Consider the following 20,243-nt stretch of genomic DNA (forward strand, 5'->3'; position numbering starts at 1 on the left):
TAATAATAATAATAAATAAATGAGCAATAAATATCGAGAACATTATATTATTAAGCTATGCAATTCGTCTATTAGCACAGTCGGGCGTTACAGACAAAACGCAGTGGCCAGCTGACTCCGATACTACTGGCAGCGAAAGCTGTCTGTGAGGACGCAGGCGCTGCAGACTGAGGGCAGTAGCCGCTAGGGGCGGTGTTTGTCCGTCCGACGTGGGCTCGGGGGCTGCTGACAGCGGGCAGTAGCCGCTAGGGGCGGTGTTTGTCCGTCCGACGTGGGCTCGGGGGCTGCTGACAGCGGGCAGTAGCCGCTAGGGGCGGTGTTGGCGGAGGTCTGTCCGACGTGGGTTCGGGGGCTGCTGACAGCGGGCAGTAGCCGCTAGGGGCGGTGCTGGCGGAGAGCGCGCTCTGGCTGGTGCCTGCTTGGAGCCCTGAGCTTTTCAGGTTTTCTTGGGGATTCGAGTTCATTCGCGATGGAGGATCAGGAGCTGGAGGCGATCCGGCGCCAGAGGTTGGCTGAGTTGCGTGCTCAGCGCGGGGTAAGGCCGTAAACACAAGCGTGATCCATTTCACCTGGAACTGGGCCTGGTGGAGACCAGGCTGCTTAATTTGCCTGGTCTGCACAGTCGGGGCCCAACATGGGGGAGAGGGAAACGGGACGCACATGTGCACTTCATGCAGCTGTTGCATATTTATATATAATGTCAATAAAATCCTATAGGATGTAAAGGCCAATCTTCAATGCCTGGAATCTGCCTATTTCCGACCCCCGCACCCTGCAGACAAATCCCCCCACCCCCATTTTCACCGGACAGCTGAAGATCAGGAATGAATGAGCTGCTGCTTCACGTAGCAGAGAAATTAGTTGCAATTTTTTGCACCTCTTTGGAAATACAGAAGATTAAACGCGTCTAGGGTGCCGAAACTGCATGTGGTCTGGGAGCCAGTGAACGTACTTAGGAATTTATAGGGTGGAATTCACAACAAAACCTCCCCCGCCTCCTGGTAAAACAACTCCAAAAGAATTCACCGCTCAAAATAGCAACATTAGGTTTAATTACTGGCTTATGTTGTGAAGTTTGTTGTTATACAGCAGCAGTACAACTGTAAGTTACAGTAAGTATATATAAAGCAAATAAGTAGTGCAAAGGAGACAAGAAACAGAGCTACTGTTCTTGGGTTCACCATCCATTCAGAAATCTGATGGCAGAGGGGAAGAAGCTGTTTCTGAAACATTGAGTGTGCATCTTCAGGTACCTGTACCTTCTCATTGATGGCATCTCCTGGATAATGGGGGTTCTTAATGATGGATACCCCCTTTTTGAGGCGTCATCTTTTGAAGGTGACCAGTGTGTTGGGGAGGCTAGTGCCCATGACGGAGCTGGCTGAGCTCAGAACTTTCTGCAGCTTTTTCTAATCTTGTGCAGAGGCCTCGCCATACCAGATGGTGATGCAAACAGAATGTTCCCCTTAGTACATTGTGAGAGTAAAAGTTCCTAAAAAAAAATTAAAACAGAAAATGGTGGAAACGCCTAGTATCAATTAGGGTAAAATGACTTTTCATTATAAAAAGATTTGGAGGTGATTTGCAGAGAAAGGGCAGGAGTGAAGAGAACAATATGTGAAAGAGTCTAAACCAGTGGTTCCCAGATATTGCTGCTCCCGGGGGGGGGGGGGGGCAGTGCAGGGTGCTCAATAGCAAGGGGGGGCAGCTGAGGGATTACAGGCTTTATTTAAGAAATAAATTACTTATAAGCATTTGATACTCTGCCTCATAATTGATTACAATGGTCACATAATTGCCTCATCTCTTGCTAACCCACTGTTTTCTTAGACTTTGCTTGAAGTGCATTATAGTTGTTGAAAGGAAATGTGATACTTGTGTATTTGACATATGAGCAATTCGGACTGAAAAATAGTCTTTTTCTGTGCTCCACATTATTGCTGTTCACTACTGTAGTACAGTGTTAGCTAGTACAATTCCCATACTCTAATTACCCTGTGACGCAATTCCTGAGAATTTAGGATATGACACGCAATGGGATAAAGTTCAGGATCTGCCCTTTTGAGTGGTGTTGACTGCAGTTCTCTAGCCCACGGTCCAACTGAGATGATGTTGTCCTACTTCATGTACCTTCAGGCAGAGTCAGGTTTTGCCTGAGCTATGATGATGTCATAATTAACCCTTTATTGATTGCAGCATTTGAGGTTGGACTTAAAAGGTGATTGACTGTGGTTGCTAATTGGCAATGGCAGAAGCAGACCAAATGAAAAAGAAGAGTAGACAGTGTAGTGTAGATTATCTGAAAAGTTGGCTTATACCAGCACCAAGCAACCAACAGCAGCCTGTTGTAAGGAAAAAGTTTATTTTCCAAATGAAACATTGAAACCATCAAGGTTCCTTGAACATTTGAAGAGAATACTTTCTGATAAAGCAAACACAAAATTGTCTTATTTTTCAGTTACTTAGTGAAAACTTTCAGAAATGGAGAACATTTCAAAACATGTTTGCCAGCACTTCACAACAAAACAGTGATGGTGTGCATGCTTCGTGCAACATTTCATCACTCATTGCTTATCTAGAAAGCCCCATACAAATAGAGAACTGATTCTGCCAGCTGTAAGAGAGGTTCTGAATACAGTTTTACATAAGTCATCGGTCTAAATAATTAAAGCAATTGCACACAGTGACAACTCTGTTCAAAGACGAATAGATGAAATGTCTGAGAATGTGGAAGACATATTGTGCAACATACTTGGGACAACAGAATCTGCTTTGCAGTTGGATGAGTCAACAAGTATCAGGCAATAAATCTTTGCTTTGTTATGGTTGCGTCATAAAGGATAAAAGCACGATTCAGGAGCTGTTATTTGCAAGGAGAGTAGAAACAGACATGAAATGGGAGTCAATATTTGAAATTTTTCAAAGAGAAAGATATTTTGCTCACCAGCATTCTTGCTTGTGCAACAGATGGGGCACCATCAATGACAGCATGCCACTGGTTATTACTGTCCTGAAAAAAGCTGTATCTAACATACTTACCATTCATTGTAATTCACAGACAACATCTTGTCGCAAAATCTGTTCTACAATTCATTAAATACTGCTATCACAGCAGTAAATAAAATTGAGTCCCGCGTTTTCACTTCTCGACTATTTAGAGAGCTTTGCATTGAGAATGATGAACAGTTTGAATGCTTGCTGTTGCACACAGAACTCAGGTGGCTCTCAAAAGGAAACTGCCCGAGACACTTTTATGCATTTTTTGAAACCGTGTGAACATTGTTTGAAGACATGAATGTTTAATTCATTGATTAACTCAAGAATATTTATTTATCAGAATTATTTGGAAAGTTTAATGAAATCAATCTTCAATTGCAAGAAGATTATGAAAATCTTAGTAAATTCTGTCCAAGTTAACTCTGTTTAAGTACAACATTGTTCAATACTACCTTTTCCAATTTTTGAGCCTCTGAGAAAGAATACTGGATGATTATCTGCAAGTATACTATGCCCAACAGGTTGGGCTGTATAAAGACATATCAGAGAGATTTCAGGATCATCTATCGATCCAAGTTTCAGACTGGGTAATAACTCCATTCCTGAAGACTTGTAACAAGGAATTAACAGGAATGATGGAGGAAGAACTGATTTCACTACAAAATGACTGAGCTGAAGCTGAGGTTCAAAATACAGCAAGGCATTTGGTTGTAGAAAGAAATCTCTGAAAGTACCCTGCACTGTGGAAAAAGGTGTGAGGCTCTCTATTGCTTTTCCAATATCGTATTTACTGGAGCATGGTTTCAGTGCAGTCGCCCAACTTCTTTGAAAACAATGAAACAGACTGCAAGTTACTGCACGTGGGGATCTGAGGCTCCTTCTGCGTGATATACAGCCTGATGTTGAGAAGCTGATATCACTGCACCAAGCCCATCCATCTCATTGAAAGGTGAAAAACTAATGAAGTTGTGAATAGTTGGACTACTAATATACACTAAAACTGTTGATGAAAATTGCTTTTACTGTAATTAAATAATTGTATTTGTAGTTTTAAATAGACTTGAATAATTTTTGCAGTTTGTCACTACTTTGAATTTGCAGTTCCTGTTTTATTTCACTGTGCATCGTAAATCTAAGTCCTTTATAGTTTTTACATATTGGTTGGAAATGGAGAAGGGGACAGTGGGAATGTGGTCTAAAAGCCAAGGGGGCAGTAACCCAAAAAAAGTTTGGGAACCACTGGTCTGAACCAAGAGAAGCCGAACAACACAAAGGCTGGCGAAGATAGTGAAATCTTGTTAATTGCAGCTGATCTTTCTAGAGGTGTAAATAGGAAATGAATGAGAACTGGAGAGAGAGTAAAATGCCAGAGCTTTGAGATACAAAATAGCAGTTTTTGGAAATCTGAAATAAAAGTACTCATATTTGCAGAGAGGAAAACTGAGTCAGCATTCCAGAATAGATAGATAGATAGATAGTTCCGTTAGTGAGACTGCAGGAGAGGAAGCAGAAATTTTGCTCTGTTTTCACCCAATTTGGTCATCCAACTAATGATATCAATCACTTTGTTGGCATCCAACTCTGTAGAAGATTAGAGTGTTTTCTCTCATCTTAGGGATACACATGAACATGGCACCTTCATAGTAATAGGAAGAGGAAGCAGTTTTCAAGAAGCAGTCTCCTAGCTGAGGGTGGAGGGGATCTATTGAAATTCAACATGGGAGAAACATGGACGTACCAAAGTTCTGACTGTACAAAACTGGTCCCTACTCATGAGAAGGAAAATGATAGCAAAGACATGTCTGGATTAGACACTCAAATCTTTTAGAAACATCTGAGTATTTTCAAAACTATAGCCATCTGAAACTCTTGGCTGAATTTCTCATAGCCGTTTTCTGATGTGTTGGCTTCGTGGATGTATTTAGCCCAAGTTCCCTCTCCTTTGCTGAACTCCGTGTTGAGTCCATACTCCGTTGCTTTATGGCACATTGCAGATTTACTTCTGGATTTCCTGGCTATATACATGTGCAGAGAAATCAAAGTTGCTGCTGTTATGAAGGGCATGTCTGTGAGGTATGAGTTAGTGTTCTACTGGCCAGTAAATGCAGAGCTTAAGTAACACAAATGTCTTTCAAGTTAACGTACAGTTTTATATTAGACCAGAAGTTTTCCATGACTGCTTGATGTATAAGATCATCTGATCCTAAGACCCCAAGACAGAAGCAGGATTAGGGCATTTGGACATTGAGTCCACTGCCATTCCATCATTGCTTATTTATTATTCTTCTCATCCCCATTTTCCTACCTTATCCCCAAAACCTTTGACGCTCTTATTAGGCAAGAACTTGTTAACCTCCACTTTAAATATTCCCAGTAACTTAGCCTCCAGAACCATCTGTGGCAATGAATTTCACAGATCCACTACCCTCTGGCTAAAGAAATTGCTGCTCATCTCTTCTAAAGGGACATCCCTCTATTTTGAGGCTGTGCCCTCTGGTCTTAGGCTCCTCAACATAGGGAACATCCTCTCCATATCCACTCTGTCGAGGCCTTTCAAAATTTGATAGGTTTCAATGAGGTCCTCCCTCATTCATCTAAGCTCCTGTGAGTAGAGGCCCAGAGCCATCAAACGCTCCTTGTATGTTAACCCTTTCATTCCCAGACTCATTCTTGGAAAAACAACCTCTGGCCCTCACCAATGCCAGCACACCTTTTCTTAGACAAGGGGCCCAAAACTGCTCACAATACTCCAAGTGCCATCCGACCATTGCCTTATAAAGCCTCAGCATTACATCCTTGCCCTTATATTTTACTCCTCTCAAAATCAATGTAAATTGTATTTGGCTTCCTTACCACTGACTCAGCCTGTAAGTCAACCTGTGGGGAATCCTGCATGAAGACTCTCTTTGCATCTCTGATTTTTAAAATTTTCTCCCCATTTAGAAAAGTGTTGCCTTTATTCCTCCTTCTAAAGTGCATGACCATACATACACTTTCCTACACTATATCCCATCCTAATCTGTCTGCAGATTTCCTACTTTCTCAAAACTAGCTACGTTTGTATTGTTTGCCAACTTGGCCACAAAGCCTTTGATTCTGTAATTGAAATCATTGACATATAATGTGAAAAGAGGCAATCCCAAAGCCAGCCCCTGCAGAACACCACTAATCACGGGAAGCCAACCAGAAAACACCCCCTTTATTCTCACTCTTTGCTTCCTGCCAGTCAGCCATTCTTCCATCTGTGCTATTATCATTCCTGTAATATTATCTTGTTTAGCAGCCTCGGGAGTGGTCTATCCTGCTTTTTATTTCCTCGAATAATTCTAACAGATTTGTCAGGCAAGATTTCCCCTTAGGGAAACCATGCTGATTTTGACATATTGTATCATGTCCCTCCAAGTACCCCGAAACCTCATCTTAATAATGGAATCCCTACACCTTCCCAACCACTGAGGTCAGGCTAACTGGTCTAGAATTTCCTTTCTTTTTGCCTCCCTTGCTTCTTAAAGAGTGGAATGAATTTGCACATTTCCAATCTTCTGGAACCATTCTAGAATAGTGATTCTTGAAAGATTATTACAAATGCCTCCACAATCTTTTCAGCCACCTCTTTCAGAACATCGGAAAGCAGTCCATCTGGTCCAGGTGTTTTATCTACCTTCAGACCTTTTCAGAATTTGGATTCAGGATTCAGAATTAGCTATCCACTGTCTTTTACTACATATAGTACTGTGCAAAAGTTAGGCATCCTAGATTTTTTGATATAAATTTAGATGTTTATGTTTTGTCTTCTGCATTAGTGTGTCAGCAGAAAAGAGCAAATTTTGGTTTTCCAGACATTGTTATCAAAAAAAAGTGGAGATTTGTTTATATTTCATTAAGGAAAGCAATGTATTGATTAATGCAATAATTTTCAAATAAAAACTTTGTAGGTATATAGCCCAGTGCATGATTAAACAAAGATAATAAACAGGTGCTAATGATCAATGACATAATGAGTTGAACGAACTAAACTGATTAACTGAAACAGAAACAGGTGTAGAAGGAATCAAACAGGGTGAAGGACAACCAAACTAAAAGGTGAGGGTGAAGCAAATGTGACAGTTTAATCTTCAAAATCATCAATTCTTACACCGTGGCAAGAGTGAGCATAGCAACAAGACACTAGATGGTCATCGTGCATCAGCAAGGTTTCTTCTAAGCTGAAATTTTTTAGCAGACGGGAGTTTCAAGATGTGCTGTCCAAGCTCTTCTGAAGAAGCATAAAGAAACGGACAAGGTTGAGGACCAGAAACGCAGTGGTTGTCCATGGAAACTTGAGTGCAGCAGATGAGAGCTACTTAAACTAATGTCCCTTCTAAATCAGAAGTTATCCAGCACTGCTATCAATTCTGAACTCACAGAAACCACTGGAACTCAAGTACGCCCCTCTAGAGTCCAGAGAAATCTTGTCAGAAGTGGTCTTCATGGAAGAGTTGTTTCTAAAAAGCCATTCCTCCAATGTGAATAAAAAGCCAAGAGACTCACCTAATGCACAAAACACATATAAGGACTGGGGTGCTGAAGAATGGTAACAAGTGCTCTGGACTGACGAGTCAAAATTTGACATTTCTGGCTCAGGATATAATTTGTCTGAAGAGCTGGAGAGTGTGTACCAAGAGTGAAGCATGCCAGAGGTTCCCTGCAGGTTTGGAGCTGCATTTCTCAAGTGGAGTTGGTAATTTTATCAGAAGTAATGGGATCCTCAATGCTGATAAGTACGAGTAGATTCTAATCAATCACACTATACCATCAGGGAGGAGTCTGATCGGTCCCAACTTCATTCTGCAGCAGGACAATGACTTCAAATACATGGTCAAGGTCATAAAGCACTGTCTTTAGGAAAAAAAGAACAATGAGTTTTACAATAGATGAAACATCATTGTGGCTCTCTGGGATTACATGAAGAGGCAGAAGCAAGCGAGACAGCCAAAGTCTGCAGAAGAACTATAGCAAGTTCTCCAAGATGTTTGGAACAACATCCCAGCCTATTTTCTTATAAACCTGCACAACCATGTACCTAAGAAATTGGAGGCAATGTTAAAGGCAAAGGGTAGACAAACCAAATATGATTTAGTTTTTTTTACTGTATACTGCACTTTATAGTAATTTTTTTGATATTTAGAAACTTTTCATTTTTAAAAGCTGCTTCATTTTACAGAATTTTTTTTACATGTGCCTAAGACTTTTGCACAAATACTGTAATACATGTAAAAAGTGGTGCTCCGATTATTTTATTTTCCGGAGATTGCAGCTCTTTTATCACCTATATCAGTTGTTGACTGTGGTCATTATATATGATGTGTCAATTCTTTAAAATATTTTGTGAATTATATAAAATATCACTGTACAACAGTACAGGATTCTTCAGTAAATGTCACATTTACATGATATGTGATTTGCTTTTACTTAAAAATTAGGATTTTTTAAGGAGGACCTTCTAACCTTTTTAGTGTACCTATTTTTGCACAGGATGCACCAGATGATCAGCAAAGCCAGCAAGAGGCTAAACAACGGTAAGAATGCTAGTTGCTTTAAATACAACTTTTTTAACTACATTACTTACAATTAGCTCTATGTTTTACCTTGCCATTTTCCAACTGGCAGTGTACAAGTGCCTGTTGGTGGCAAAAGGAAGGTTTGTAAGATTCACATTTGTAAGAACAACCTGCTCTTCACTTTTATCTCTTTTTCTCCCTGAAAAAAAGTACGTAGCCCGATCAGATTTGTTTGTATGAATGTGCTTTATTCTAGAGCACTTGTACCATTGTTTTAAAGCCATAAGAGATAGGAGCAGAATTAAGCCATTTGGTCCATCGAGTCTGCTCTGCTATTTCATTATGGTTGATCCATCACAGCTCAACCCCATTTGCCTGCCTTCTCCCCGTAACCTTTTACACCACGACTGAGTAAGAACCTATCAACTTCTGTCTTAAATCCATCCAATGACTTGGCTTCCACAGCCGCCTTTTGCAACGAATTCCACAGATTCACCACCCTCTGGCGTATGAAATTCCTCCCTATTCTTGTAAGTTTCAGTGAATATAGGCCCAGAACCATCAACCGCTCCTCATACGATAACTCTTTCATTCTCAGAATCATTCTGGTGAACCTCCTCTGAACCCTCTCCAGTATCAATTCATTCTTTCTTAGATAAATGGCCCAAACTGTTCACAATACTCCCAAGTGAGGCCTCATCAGTACATTATAAAGCCTCAGTATTACATCCTTGCTTTTATATGCTTGTCCTCCTGAAATGAATGTCAACATTGCATTTGCCTTCCTCACCACTGACTCAACCTGCAGGTTAATTTTTAGGGAATCCTACACAAGGACTCTCAAGTCCCTTTGCACCTCAGATTTTTGAAATTTTTGCCTCTTTAGAAAATAGTCAATGCTTTTGTTCCCTTTACCGAAGTGCATGGCCATACACTTCCCAACGTTGTATTCCACCTGGCATTTCTTTGCCCATTCTCCTAATATGTTTAAGTCCTTCTCCAGCCTCCCTACTTCTTCACCACCACCTGACCCTCCACCTATCTTCATAACATCCACAAACTTGGCCACAAAGCTATCAATTTCGTCATCCAAAACTCCGATATAAAAAGAAGCGATCCCAACACCAACCCCTGCTGAACACCTTTAGTCACTGGTAATCAACCTAAAAAGGCTCCTTTTATTCCCACTCTTTGCTTCCTGTGAATCAGCTAGTCTTCTAGTTTCTTTCCTATAATACCATTGGCGTGTAAGCAACCTCACAAATGGCACCTTGTCAACGGCCTTCTGAAAATCCAAGTACACAACATTCACTGATTCTCCTTTGTCTATCCGGCTTATTATTTCTTCAAAGAGTTCCAATGGATTTGTCAGGTAAGGTTTCCTTTTAAGGAAACAATGCTGACTTTGGCTGTTTTTGTCACGTGCCTCCAAGTACCCTGAGACCTCATCCTTAATAATTAACTCCAACATCTTCCCAACCACTGAGGTCAGACTAACTGGCCTATAGTTTCCTTTCTTCTGCCTCTCTCCCTTCTTGAAGAATGGAGTGACATTTGCTAATTTCCAGTTTTCCAGAACCATTCCAGAATCTAGTAATTCTTGAAAGGTCATTGCTAATTCCGTCACAGTCTCTTCAGCCATCTCTTTCAGAACTCTGGAGTGTACACCATGTGGTCCAGATGACTAATCTCCCTTCAGACCTTTCAGTTTCCTAAAACCTTCTCTCGCTATGGTAACTCACACACTTAATGCTCCCAAGGCACCTGGAACTTCGACCACACTGCTAGTGTCCTCCACAGTGAGGACATGTAAAATACTTAATCAGTTCGTCCACTAATTCATTGTTCCCCCATTACTACCTCTCCAGCATCATTTTCCAAAGGTCCAATATCCATTTTAGCCTCTCTTTTACACTTTATGCATTGGAAGAAACTTTTGGTAACTCTTTAGTATTATTAGCTAGCTTACTTTTGTATTCCATCTTACCTTAATTATTTTTTTAGTTGCCTTCTGTTGGTTTTTAAAAACTTCCCAATCCTCTAACTTCCCACTAAATTTTGTTCTCTTAAGCTTTTATGTTGGCTTTGACTTCTCTTGTTAGCCATGGTTGCTCTAGCCTCACTAGCACATGACATGGGCAGCAGTCCTAAGATCACAACCCTGGAGGTCCTGCCCTTTAACTTAGCATTTAACTTCCTGAACTCCCTCTGCATTACCTCGTCACTTGGCTTGCCCATGTCATTGGTACCTATATGGACCACAACTTCTGGCTGATCACGCTCCCACTTAAGAATGCTGAGGACTCTATCTGAGATAGCCTGGGCCCTGGCACCTGGGAGGCAACATACCTTGTGGGAATCTCGTTCTCGCCCACATAACCTCCTGTCCATTTCCCTAAATCCCCTCTCACCACAGCATGCCTCTTCTTCCCCCTTCCTGCCTGAGACACAGAAGCAGACTCAGTGCCAGAGATGCAAACACTGTGACTCTCCCCCCACCCCGACAATATCCAATAACCTGTTGTTGAGGGGGATGGCCACTGGCTCCTTAACCCCTTTCCCCATCTTGGCTGTCACCCAGTTTCTTGTGTCCTGCACTTTGGGTGTAACTACCTCTCTATATGTCTTATCTATCACCCCTTCAGCCTCCCGGATGATCCGGAGTTCATCCAGTTCCAGCTCCATCTCCTTAACTCAGATTGTTAGAAGCTGCAGCTGGACTCATTTCTCGCAGTTGTAATAGTCAGCGATACTGGAGGTCGCCCTGCCTACCCACATCCCGCACTCACTTCTCCCCCCGACACTCTAGCTTCCGGTACTCAGCTAGTGTCTTCCAGAGTGAAAATGGATGCAAATTACATTCAGTTTGTCTGCCATTTCCTTGTCCCCCATTACTGCCTTCAGCATCTTTTTCCTGCAGTCCCATATTTACTTTGGCCTCTCTTCACTGTTTACATATCTGAAAAATCTTCTTATTTTATTAACTAGCTTACCTTCATATTTCAACTTTTCTCTCCTCTTGATATTTTAGTTGCCTTCTGTTTTTATATTCCCCAATGCTCTAACTTCCCTTTATATTTTGCTGTATTATATACTCTATTTTGCATTTGTTTTTTTTTTTACTTCCTTCATCAGCCACAGCTGTCATTCAGTCTTTAGAATACTTCTTCTTTGGAATGTATTTACCTGTGCTTTCTAAATTGCTGCCAAAAACTCCAGTCATTGCTGTTTTGCCATCATCTCTGCTGGTGTCCTCTTCCAGTCTACATTGGCCAGCTCCTCTTTCATACCTCTGTAATTACCTATACTCCACTGTAATACTGACTTCTGATCTTCTCCCTCTCAACTTGCCAAGTGAAGTCTATCATATTATGATCACTGACTTCTAAGGATCCTTTTACCTTAAGCTTCCTAATCAAACCCAGTTCCTTACACGACACCCAATCCAGAATACTCTTTCCCCTAGTGGGCTCAACCACAAGCTGCTCTAAAAAGACATCTAGTAGGCATTCTACAAATTCTCTCTTGGGATCCAGCACAAACCTGATTTTCCCAATCTCCCTGCATACTGAAATCCCCCATGAATTGTAACGTTGCCCTTATGACATGCATGTTCTTCGTTTTATTGTATTTTTCTTTATCAAAATTTATAGTAGAAGATACCATTTTTTAAAAAATTCTGAATTTTAGTCCTCATTTTGATTCTGGTGCCGAAATGTAGTTGCACTTTTCAATGTAATCCAGTGTTTTTATTTTCTTGATTTTGTTCAGAAGCAATGCAATACTGTTCTTATTCATGCCTCCTTAATATGAACAAATTATGATTGCAGGGAGACAGAAATGAGGAACAGTATTCTTGCTCAGGTTTTAGATCAGTCTGCTCGTGCCAGATGTAAGTAACAGAAATCTCTACCGTATAATTTAAATGGAAAAAATGTTGAACCGTCAAGTAGATCGTGTCAATCATCAGTTTAAAGATTATATGGTTAACATGTAGTGATCAGTGTTATATTGTCCAAAGTCAGCTAGAAGCGGGTCAACAAATATAGAGCAGATTAGACATGGTCTTGACCCTTTTGTCGACTTCTGAGATTGTCAAGAAATGTGAATTTTAATTAATTGATTAAATATGTCCTTGAGATTTAGAGACTTTTCCAGAAACTATTCAAAAGGAAATTTTAAAATTAGCTAAATATTTTAAAACTAACATTATCCAAGACCTCCTTTAATACATGCATAACAATAAAGGAAATAGGAGAAAAAAGCAAGCAATAATGTGAGTAAGAATGGGCTCCTGTAGAGTCCAGATTGGCAAATTAGGACTACCAAATCTGTTACTAAGACCAAATATGTGCAAATTTCTTTTCAAATGAATGCACTTCCAAATGTTTTAATATTGCATCCTTCATTCAACATTTGACACAGCACATAGCAGACTTCATCCTCAGTGACTTCAATCTCCACTGCGTGCCTTTTCTGATTTCACTGTCCTCCTATCATGCTTGAAGTTTTCTTTATTCATTTTTTTCAATATGGGAGTGTTGCTGACGAGACCAGCATTTATTCCCCTCACTAATTGCCTTTGAGGAGGTCGTAATGCGCTACCTTCTTGAGCTTCTGCAGCTCTGCTATTGAGGGTACTCATGCTAAAGACTAGCATCTGTTATAGTAAGGATCTTCGGAAGAAATGGAGATGGACCATTCTCTCAGAACATCTATTCGAACACAGCTGTGAATGCTCAGCCTTGTCTTTTTGCGTATATGTCTGGCCTTGCTGTTGGTGAGGATGGGATGTGCTTGGAGCCAGCCCCTCTGTTAGCCCTTTAAATATCCACCACTATTCATAACCTCACACACAGACAGGACTGCAGAGCTTTGATGTGACCTATTAGTTGGGCGATTGCATGGCCACGTCCTTTGGGCTTTATTTTCATTGTGTAACATGCATGTGTTGTAGCTTCATTGGGCTGACAATTCATTTTTGGATGTGCCTGATGCGACCTCCTTCATAGGTTTACTATATATTCATGCCAATCCTCTTGACCATGTCACTTATAGTGCCTTTCTATTATTTTTGCTTTTCATTATCAGTAATACTTCCCTTCCTGCTTTCAACCCCACATTTTTCTGCATCTTAGTTCTGGAAACTGTTCCCTAGCTACTTCATCTTACTTCAGTATACCGGCTGTTAATTTTTGTCAGTGCATTCATCACAGTAATTAAGAATTTGACTGATGCCCATGTATTCAGCACACTCTTACTGTCTGCCTTGGCTGCATAGAGTGTGATTGGCTATACTATTCCTCAGCTGGAGCTGCCCACTACTGCAGGATCCTAGAATGCAAAGGTACCATCAAACAACTATTCTGACATTGCAGTTTCTCTTACTGACCTCCTTTCAAATCAGCCTTTAATTAACAACTTTAACCTTTCTATTCTCCTAAGCTGCTGACCCATGATAAAACCCTCCACCTCACAAAATGTTACATATGTTGCCCTTTATTTGAACTCTTCTAGCATCTTGCACCTTTTAATTTTTCCAATCAGATTTATGTACTTGCTACAGTATTAATTAGATGATGTCCTCTGAAGTGGTGCATTATTCTGTTATACTCAAATCTTTTTGTTGCCTTTGGCAGGGTTGATCACACCATTCTCTGTCATTGTTTATTTCCACTATTTGATTGTAGTCTGTTATTTTCCTCTACAGTGGTACCTCGGGAGTTCCCTATATAAGCCCTCTTTATCTACAGACTTCCCTTTGGCCACATTATCCAGACAAAGGGACAGTTTCTCGTGTGCTGCAAGCACCCATTTTTGCCTCTCAACCAATTCCTAAGAAACATTTTATGGCTCTGCGTTGTTATGCTGCAAATACAGATGAGTTAGGGAATAGGGATGCCTGTATCACTGCACCTGTCTTCGGCAGCTGGCTAAGTCAGAGTTGTGATTTACCAGCTGTTTAAAGCATTTTCGTGTTTCCATCTGGAGGGGTGGTGTGGGACGGGTGTCAGTAATGCATTATTTAGATACTATGTCAAATATTTAAATATGGATTATGTGTCATGTATTTCTTGCCAATGTTGTAATCTAACCCCACGAACCAAGACGGCAGTAGGGTGGTTACCTTTACCTCACTGACAATGCCAGGAAACAAATAGGTATGATGCTAAAAAGCTGAAGTACTGTTTAATCTACTACTACCAACCATATGATGCCTGTACTGTTGTAATTAAAAAGACCAGATCTGCAGTGTTATAAAAGGAGCATATTACTGTCAATGTTTTACATCTACAGTTGTAAGTACAAGTGTATTTCTGGTATTAGCTATATAAATAAGTTTTGTAAGACTTGCTCATTTAAATTTAAGAACGAACTTAAAAGTTAACATGTTTATTAACAGGCAAGTTCAGACTGTTTGCTAAATAGTGTTTTGGACATTGTCAACTCTAGTTTTCTGCTTCTCATGGAACAAATGAACTATAAAAGTAAAACATAGGCATTGAAGTAAAACAGTGAATTGAAAAATTAAATATAGTGGTACAGTAATCTTTTAATCTCAGAAAATGCTCAGGTTTGTGAACTGATTCAAGTTAACTGTATCAAAGTATTTTGTTTTTAAGTCCTATGTGATTTTATTTTTGTTTCATTCTCAGTGAGTAATTTGGCTCTTGTAAAACCTGAGAAAGCCAAGTCGGTGGAGAATTACTTGATACAGATGGCAAAATTCGGGCAGCTTGGTGGAAAAGTAAGACAATCAATCTGAATATAACTTAAGTTCGTTTAATTAGATAAATAGCTTTAAGAAACATGTTCATTTATTTGGATAATACAAAAAATATCACTTTCAGACAGAATAGTTTTTAAACTTGCAAGTTTGGGAATACAGCATGTGCTTTTACAGCTCCCCTACCCAGGAAAGGGGAAGGGATGAGACAGGGACCTCTGTTCTGTGCTCCCAATTCTGATACAAAGTCTTGACCGCACTTGTCAACATTTCCTTTCCCTGCATAGATGCTGCTTGACCAGCTGAGTTCCTCCAGCAGACTTCTTGTTTCATATTCCACCATCTGCATTTTCATAAATGTGCCACCTGTCTACTTTGTGGCCTCATGCCTATGCTTTCATGGTACACACTATGGTTTACAGTTTCACAAATGTAAGGCAAAATCTTGTATTTATCAATCAATGGGAAAGAATTTTAACTTGGAGGCATTTAAGGAACTGGTTTTTGATGTTCTGATTCTAAATAACTAGTGGTGAGGTAGTTTGTATTTTTGTATCATCCAATGGCTGGTGCTTAAGGGGAAATGTTTTTCTGATACAGATCTAAGTTTGTCTTGTCAGTTTTGGAAAGCATGAGATGCTATAAGGGTTCTAGAAAGGGAGTGGAGAAAAATTCAACTTAATTGAAATAATTTTGTGTTTTGAATTTTAATTAGGTAGCAGATGAGACCGGTTATGTTGGTGTTTTGAAATGCATTTCTACTAATTTTTAAAAAGTGATACACTGTTCTGCAGAAGTGAATGAATCCAGCTGCATTCAAATATATCAAACTTCACCTGTCTTTTTAATTGTTTTTAGATTTCAGAATCAGGTTTAATTGAAATCCTTGAGAAAGCTAACCAACAGATGGGAAAGCAAACAATGGTCAAGGTAATTGCAGTTATTTGTAGTTGCTTTTATTTAGTTTGACATTCCTTTGATTTATTTTACCCAACAGGTTTAAAACTTTTCTTGCTATTTCTTTGGCAATCCCAATGACAATTCCATTAAAAGCCACATCTGATTTTATCATAATGGCATTGCAGAGATGTGCATCAAAAATGAGTATAATACATCCTTTAAAATATATTTGGTGAATTTGTAGGAAATGTTCAGCTTTTATTATAAAGAAATAGATGTCAAATACAGTCAAAAGTAGGGTGATCATGAACAGGAATCAAAAGTGCATTAGGCATAGGGTCAAAATAATACAGCAAGGACGCACACCCTTCTTTCCAAATCATCTGTACTGCCCGTTCGAGTTGTAACAATTGGGCCCATATTCCTTTAAAACTTTATCACCTGTGTACCTGTCCAAATGTCTTTTAAATTAAGTTATTTGTACTTGCCCTAATCACTTTTTTTGGCAGCTTATTTTAGATACACTCTGAAGTTGACACCCTTCAGGTCTTCTTTAAATCTTTTCTTGTTGATTCCCTTTGTCTAGAAAAAGACTCTGCTATCACCTTTTTTATGCTCTTACACTGCTGTAAGGTCACCCCTCTGTCTCCTGCATCAAGGAATAAAATTCTAGCCTGCCCAATTGCTCACTATGGCCGAGGCCTTTGAGTCCTGGCAACATTTATAAATTTTCTTTGCATTCTTTTCAGCGTAATGATGTGCTTCCTATTGTAGAATAGCCAAAACTGTACATAAGCACAGCCTCATCAACATATTGTACAACTGCAACACAACTTTTATACTCATTGTCTTGACTGATGAAAGCTAGTGTGCTAAATGCCTTTTTAACTACCTATGATACTGCTTTTAGGGAATAATGTGCTTCTACTTTTAGGTTCCTCTGATCTACAATTCACTCCAGGGCTCTACCATTCACTAAGAAAGTAATACTCTGGTTTGACTTCCCAGAATTTAACAATTCACAGTTATTTGAGTTGAACACCATTTGCCGCTCCTCAGCCCACTTACATAGCTGATCAAGATCCCCCTGTAACTTCTAGTAAATAGCCTTTAATGTCTACACCATCACCTATTTTAGTGTCATCTGCATACTCACTAGCCATGCCTTCGACATTTCTGTTCAAATTATTTATATAAATGACACATAATATTGGGCCCAGCACCAATCCCTGTGGAATACTACCAGACATCAGACCTCCTGTCTGATGAAGAACCTCCTACATTACCATTAAGCCAATTATGTATCCATTTAACTAGTTTTTCCTGATTCTCGTTTGATTTATCCAGGCCTTTCAGTATCTAGTAGGTTTCAATGAGATTCACCTCTAATCTTTTTTAACTCCATTGCATACAGGTCCAGAGAGATCAAACACTCCTCATAATTCAATGCTTTCAATCCTGCGATCATTCTTCTAAACCTCCTCCAAACTCTTTACACCCAGTATATCTTTTCTTGGATATCAGGCCCAAAAATTCATATTCCAAATAAAGTCTGACCAATGCATTATAAAACCTCAGCTTTACATCCTAACATAAAATGTTCTAGTCCTCATGAAATTACTGTTAATATCTTTACTACCAACTTAACCTGTAAGTCCTGAACTAGGACTCAAAATCCTTTTGCCCCTGATTTCTGAATTCTCTCCCAGTTGGGAAATGGCCAACACTTTATTTTTCTGACCAAAATGCATAACCCCATAGTCCCTTATGCTGTATTCCATCTGCACTTTGCCCAATCTCCCAACCTGTCTGTGTCCTTCTGCAGAACCCTGCCTTCACTATACTCCCTCCACCTATCTTGTATTGTCTGCAAACTTGTACAATCAATCCTTTCAGCCAGATCATTATGTATAAAGTGAAAAGTTGTGATCCCAGCACTGATCCTTGTGAAACTCTACTTGTCACTGGAAGAGGATTCCTTCATCTCCACTCTGTCTTCTGCCAGGCAGTCTTCTATCCATGCTAGTACCTTGCCTCTTACTACCCAGCTCTTGTATGAGACCTTGTCAACAGACTTGCTGAAGTCCATACAGAACATTCACTACCCTTCCCTCATCAATCCTCTGTTACCTCTTCAAAAAACACAAGATTTGTGAGACATGATTATATTCAGATTTTCAAAATTCCTTTGGTAGTATGTTCATTATCCAGTGTTGATATAAATTTAATTGTAGGTATTAAATGTTGAGAGAAAAATGCTTCAAAGAGCCCAGATTGTACTCAAGTTATGTTTGTATCAGGTTCAAGTATTGAATGGTCAGAGAAATCAAAAATAAAAAAAACTATGCTATATATAATCCCAATTTTTTTGTAGTGCTGTTCTTGGTACATTTGAAGCCAACAGAACATTCAAGGCAATACTGCGGTGTTTAACCACTCCTAAATGGTATCTGTAAAGAAAACAGTTGAGATTTTCTAATGTTAACAGAATTGTCTCCTCAGGTCATCTTAAATTTTGAATTTTGGAGCTGTAACTTTGTTCTCTGAGCAGTAAAATAGAAAGAAAAGTTTGAACCAAGAATTATATAATTGTAGAATACTTGGAAATATTTTTGGTGTAACTTTCATATCTTGTAAATTTCAGTTCAACAGAAGAAAAGTAATGGATTCTGATGAAGAGGATGATTACTGAATTCTGAGCATGAGCCTAATTTATATATAACAAGGAAAATTGAAGCTAGAACAGCGATTGAATGGATTTATTATTTTTCCCCTTGTTTGCAGGAAGAATTCTTTACAGTTCTGTATCGCACAACTATGTGGTGGTTCTAAACGCAGTTTATAGTGTATGAATGGAACCGCAATAGTTATTTGTAGAGATGTGCTCTAAGATGGAATTTTTTTTAAAATGCTTTGAGAACTCTGAATCAATTTGATTTAAAATGCATTGTGGAATATCAGAATAATTGAGTTCTACAATGTGGATATTATTTTAAAAAAGTGGTTTACAACTTATTTTGCACTCCTGCAATATGGTTTTGTCTAACATTAGTTTTCTGTGCTAATCTCAGGTTGCTGAGAAAGTGTTCCCTCCAGTGCAGTGGGAAAGCCAGCACAAAGCATTTTTTCCCCTCAAATCATCTGGTCACAGTGTGCTTCTTGCTGTGAATACAAGCTGAACCATTTTTATTGGAGTTTGTAATATACCTATTATCAGTAATTTCAATTTAAATAAATATTATTACTTTGCTTTCAGGAAAGAAACATCCCTAAAATTAATCCAAACCTCATTACCAGTAATATGTGCCAGTTATATTGTGTTCTCTCTGAAATATTGTTCCCTTGCATCCTTAAGTTACCCTTTAATACTTCATTACCTTTGATTTTGCAACTGCTGGCATTTACCATTTATGAGAGAACCTAGAAATAAATCATTACAACATTCTTCACTGCCTCCTTTTCAATTATCTCTATAAATAAACAGATTAAGTAACATAAGAAATACAGAGTAGGTCATCTGAGACGGTTACTTCATGGCTGAACTTCCACACGAGTACCATTTTCAAGCACCAAGGGGAAATGCCCAGAAAGCTATTGATCTTTTTTGACAATACAGTAACAGATCCTCAGCTTCCTGGGGCAAAAATTTCTCCTCTGCAGCCAGGAGAAGTGATTAGCCTCAAGTGTTTTAAATTTTGACAAGGTCTTTTAAAGAAAACTGTACCAGTACCTTTAAATTACTTGCATAGTAAATCCAGCATTCCCAGAGACTGCAGATGCTGGAAGCTGAAGCAAAAACAGATTGCTGAAAGAGCTCAGTGTGTTGAACATCTGGGAGTGGTGTATAGACAGATAACATTGTTGACAATCTGGGCTAAGATATTAATCCTAATGCAGAGTCCCAACCAGAAACCTTTTTCTTTCCCTTACCCTCGCCCCTCCCCCCATTTCTGATCAACCTGCTGAGTTCCTATAGCAGTGTATTTTCTGCTCCCCCTCCCCCATCATTCCTGGAACCAATTTAATGATTAAGTCAGTCTACAAAGCACCCCCTTTATTGCAAGTACATCCTCTCTCAG

At 39.5% G+C, this 20,243-nt stretch overlaps 1 protein-coding gene across 1 annotated transcript; it reads left to right on the forward strand.

Annotated features, from left to right (window-relative positions):
* The first annotated feature begins 378 nt into the window (after positions 1–378).
* On the forward strand, positions 379–19,609 carry pdcd5 (programmed cell death 5). The gene is made up of 6 exons (XM_073070144.1): positions 379–535; positions 8,512–8,555; positions 12,368–12,429; positions 15,194–15,285; positions 16,123–16,194; positions 18,809–19,609. Exons 1-6 carry the CDS (start codon positions 470–472, stop codon positions 18,854–18,856), a joined length of 384 nt encoding a protein of 127 aa, XP_072926245.1. The 5' UTR covers positions 379–469; the 3' UTR covers positions 18,857–19,609.
* Positions 19,610–20,243: the final 634 nt, after the last annotated feature.

The sequence above is a fragment of the Hemitrygon akajei genome, chromosome 17 (genome assembly GCF_048418815.1).
Source record: "Hemitrygon akajei chromosome 17, sHemAka1.3, whole genome shotgun sequence".
Taxonomy (NCBI): Eukaryota; Metazoa; Chordata; class Chondrichthyes; order Myliobatiformes; family Dasyatidae; genus Hemitrygon; species Hemitrygon akajei.

Bases quoted from the DNA above. Each gene is read 5' to 3' on its own strand.
- pdcd5 (XM_073070144.1), top strand. From the start codon at position 470: ATGGAGGATCAGGAGCTGGAGGCGATCCGGCGCCAGAGGTTGGCTGAG. The intron at 536-8,511 runs GTAAGGCCGTAA...ATTTTTGCACAG, and splicing joins AGTTGCGTGCTCAGCGCGGG to GATGCACCAGATGATCAGCA. The intron at 12,430-15,193 runs GTAAGTAACAGA...TTTCATTCTCAG, and splicing joins TCAGTCTGCTCGTGCCAGAT to TGAGTAATTTGGCTCTTGTA.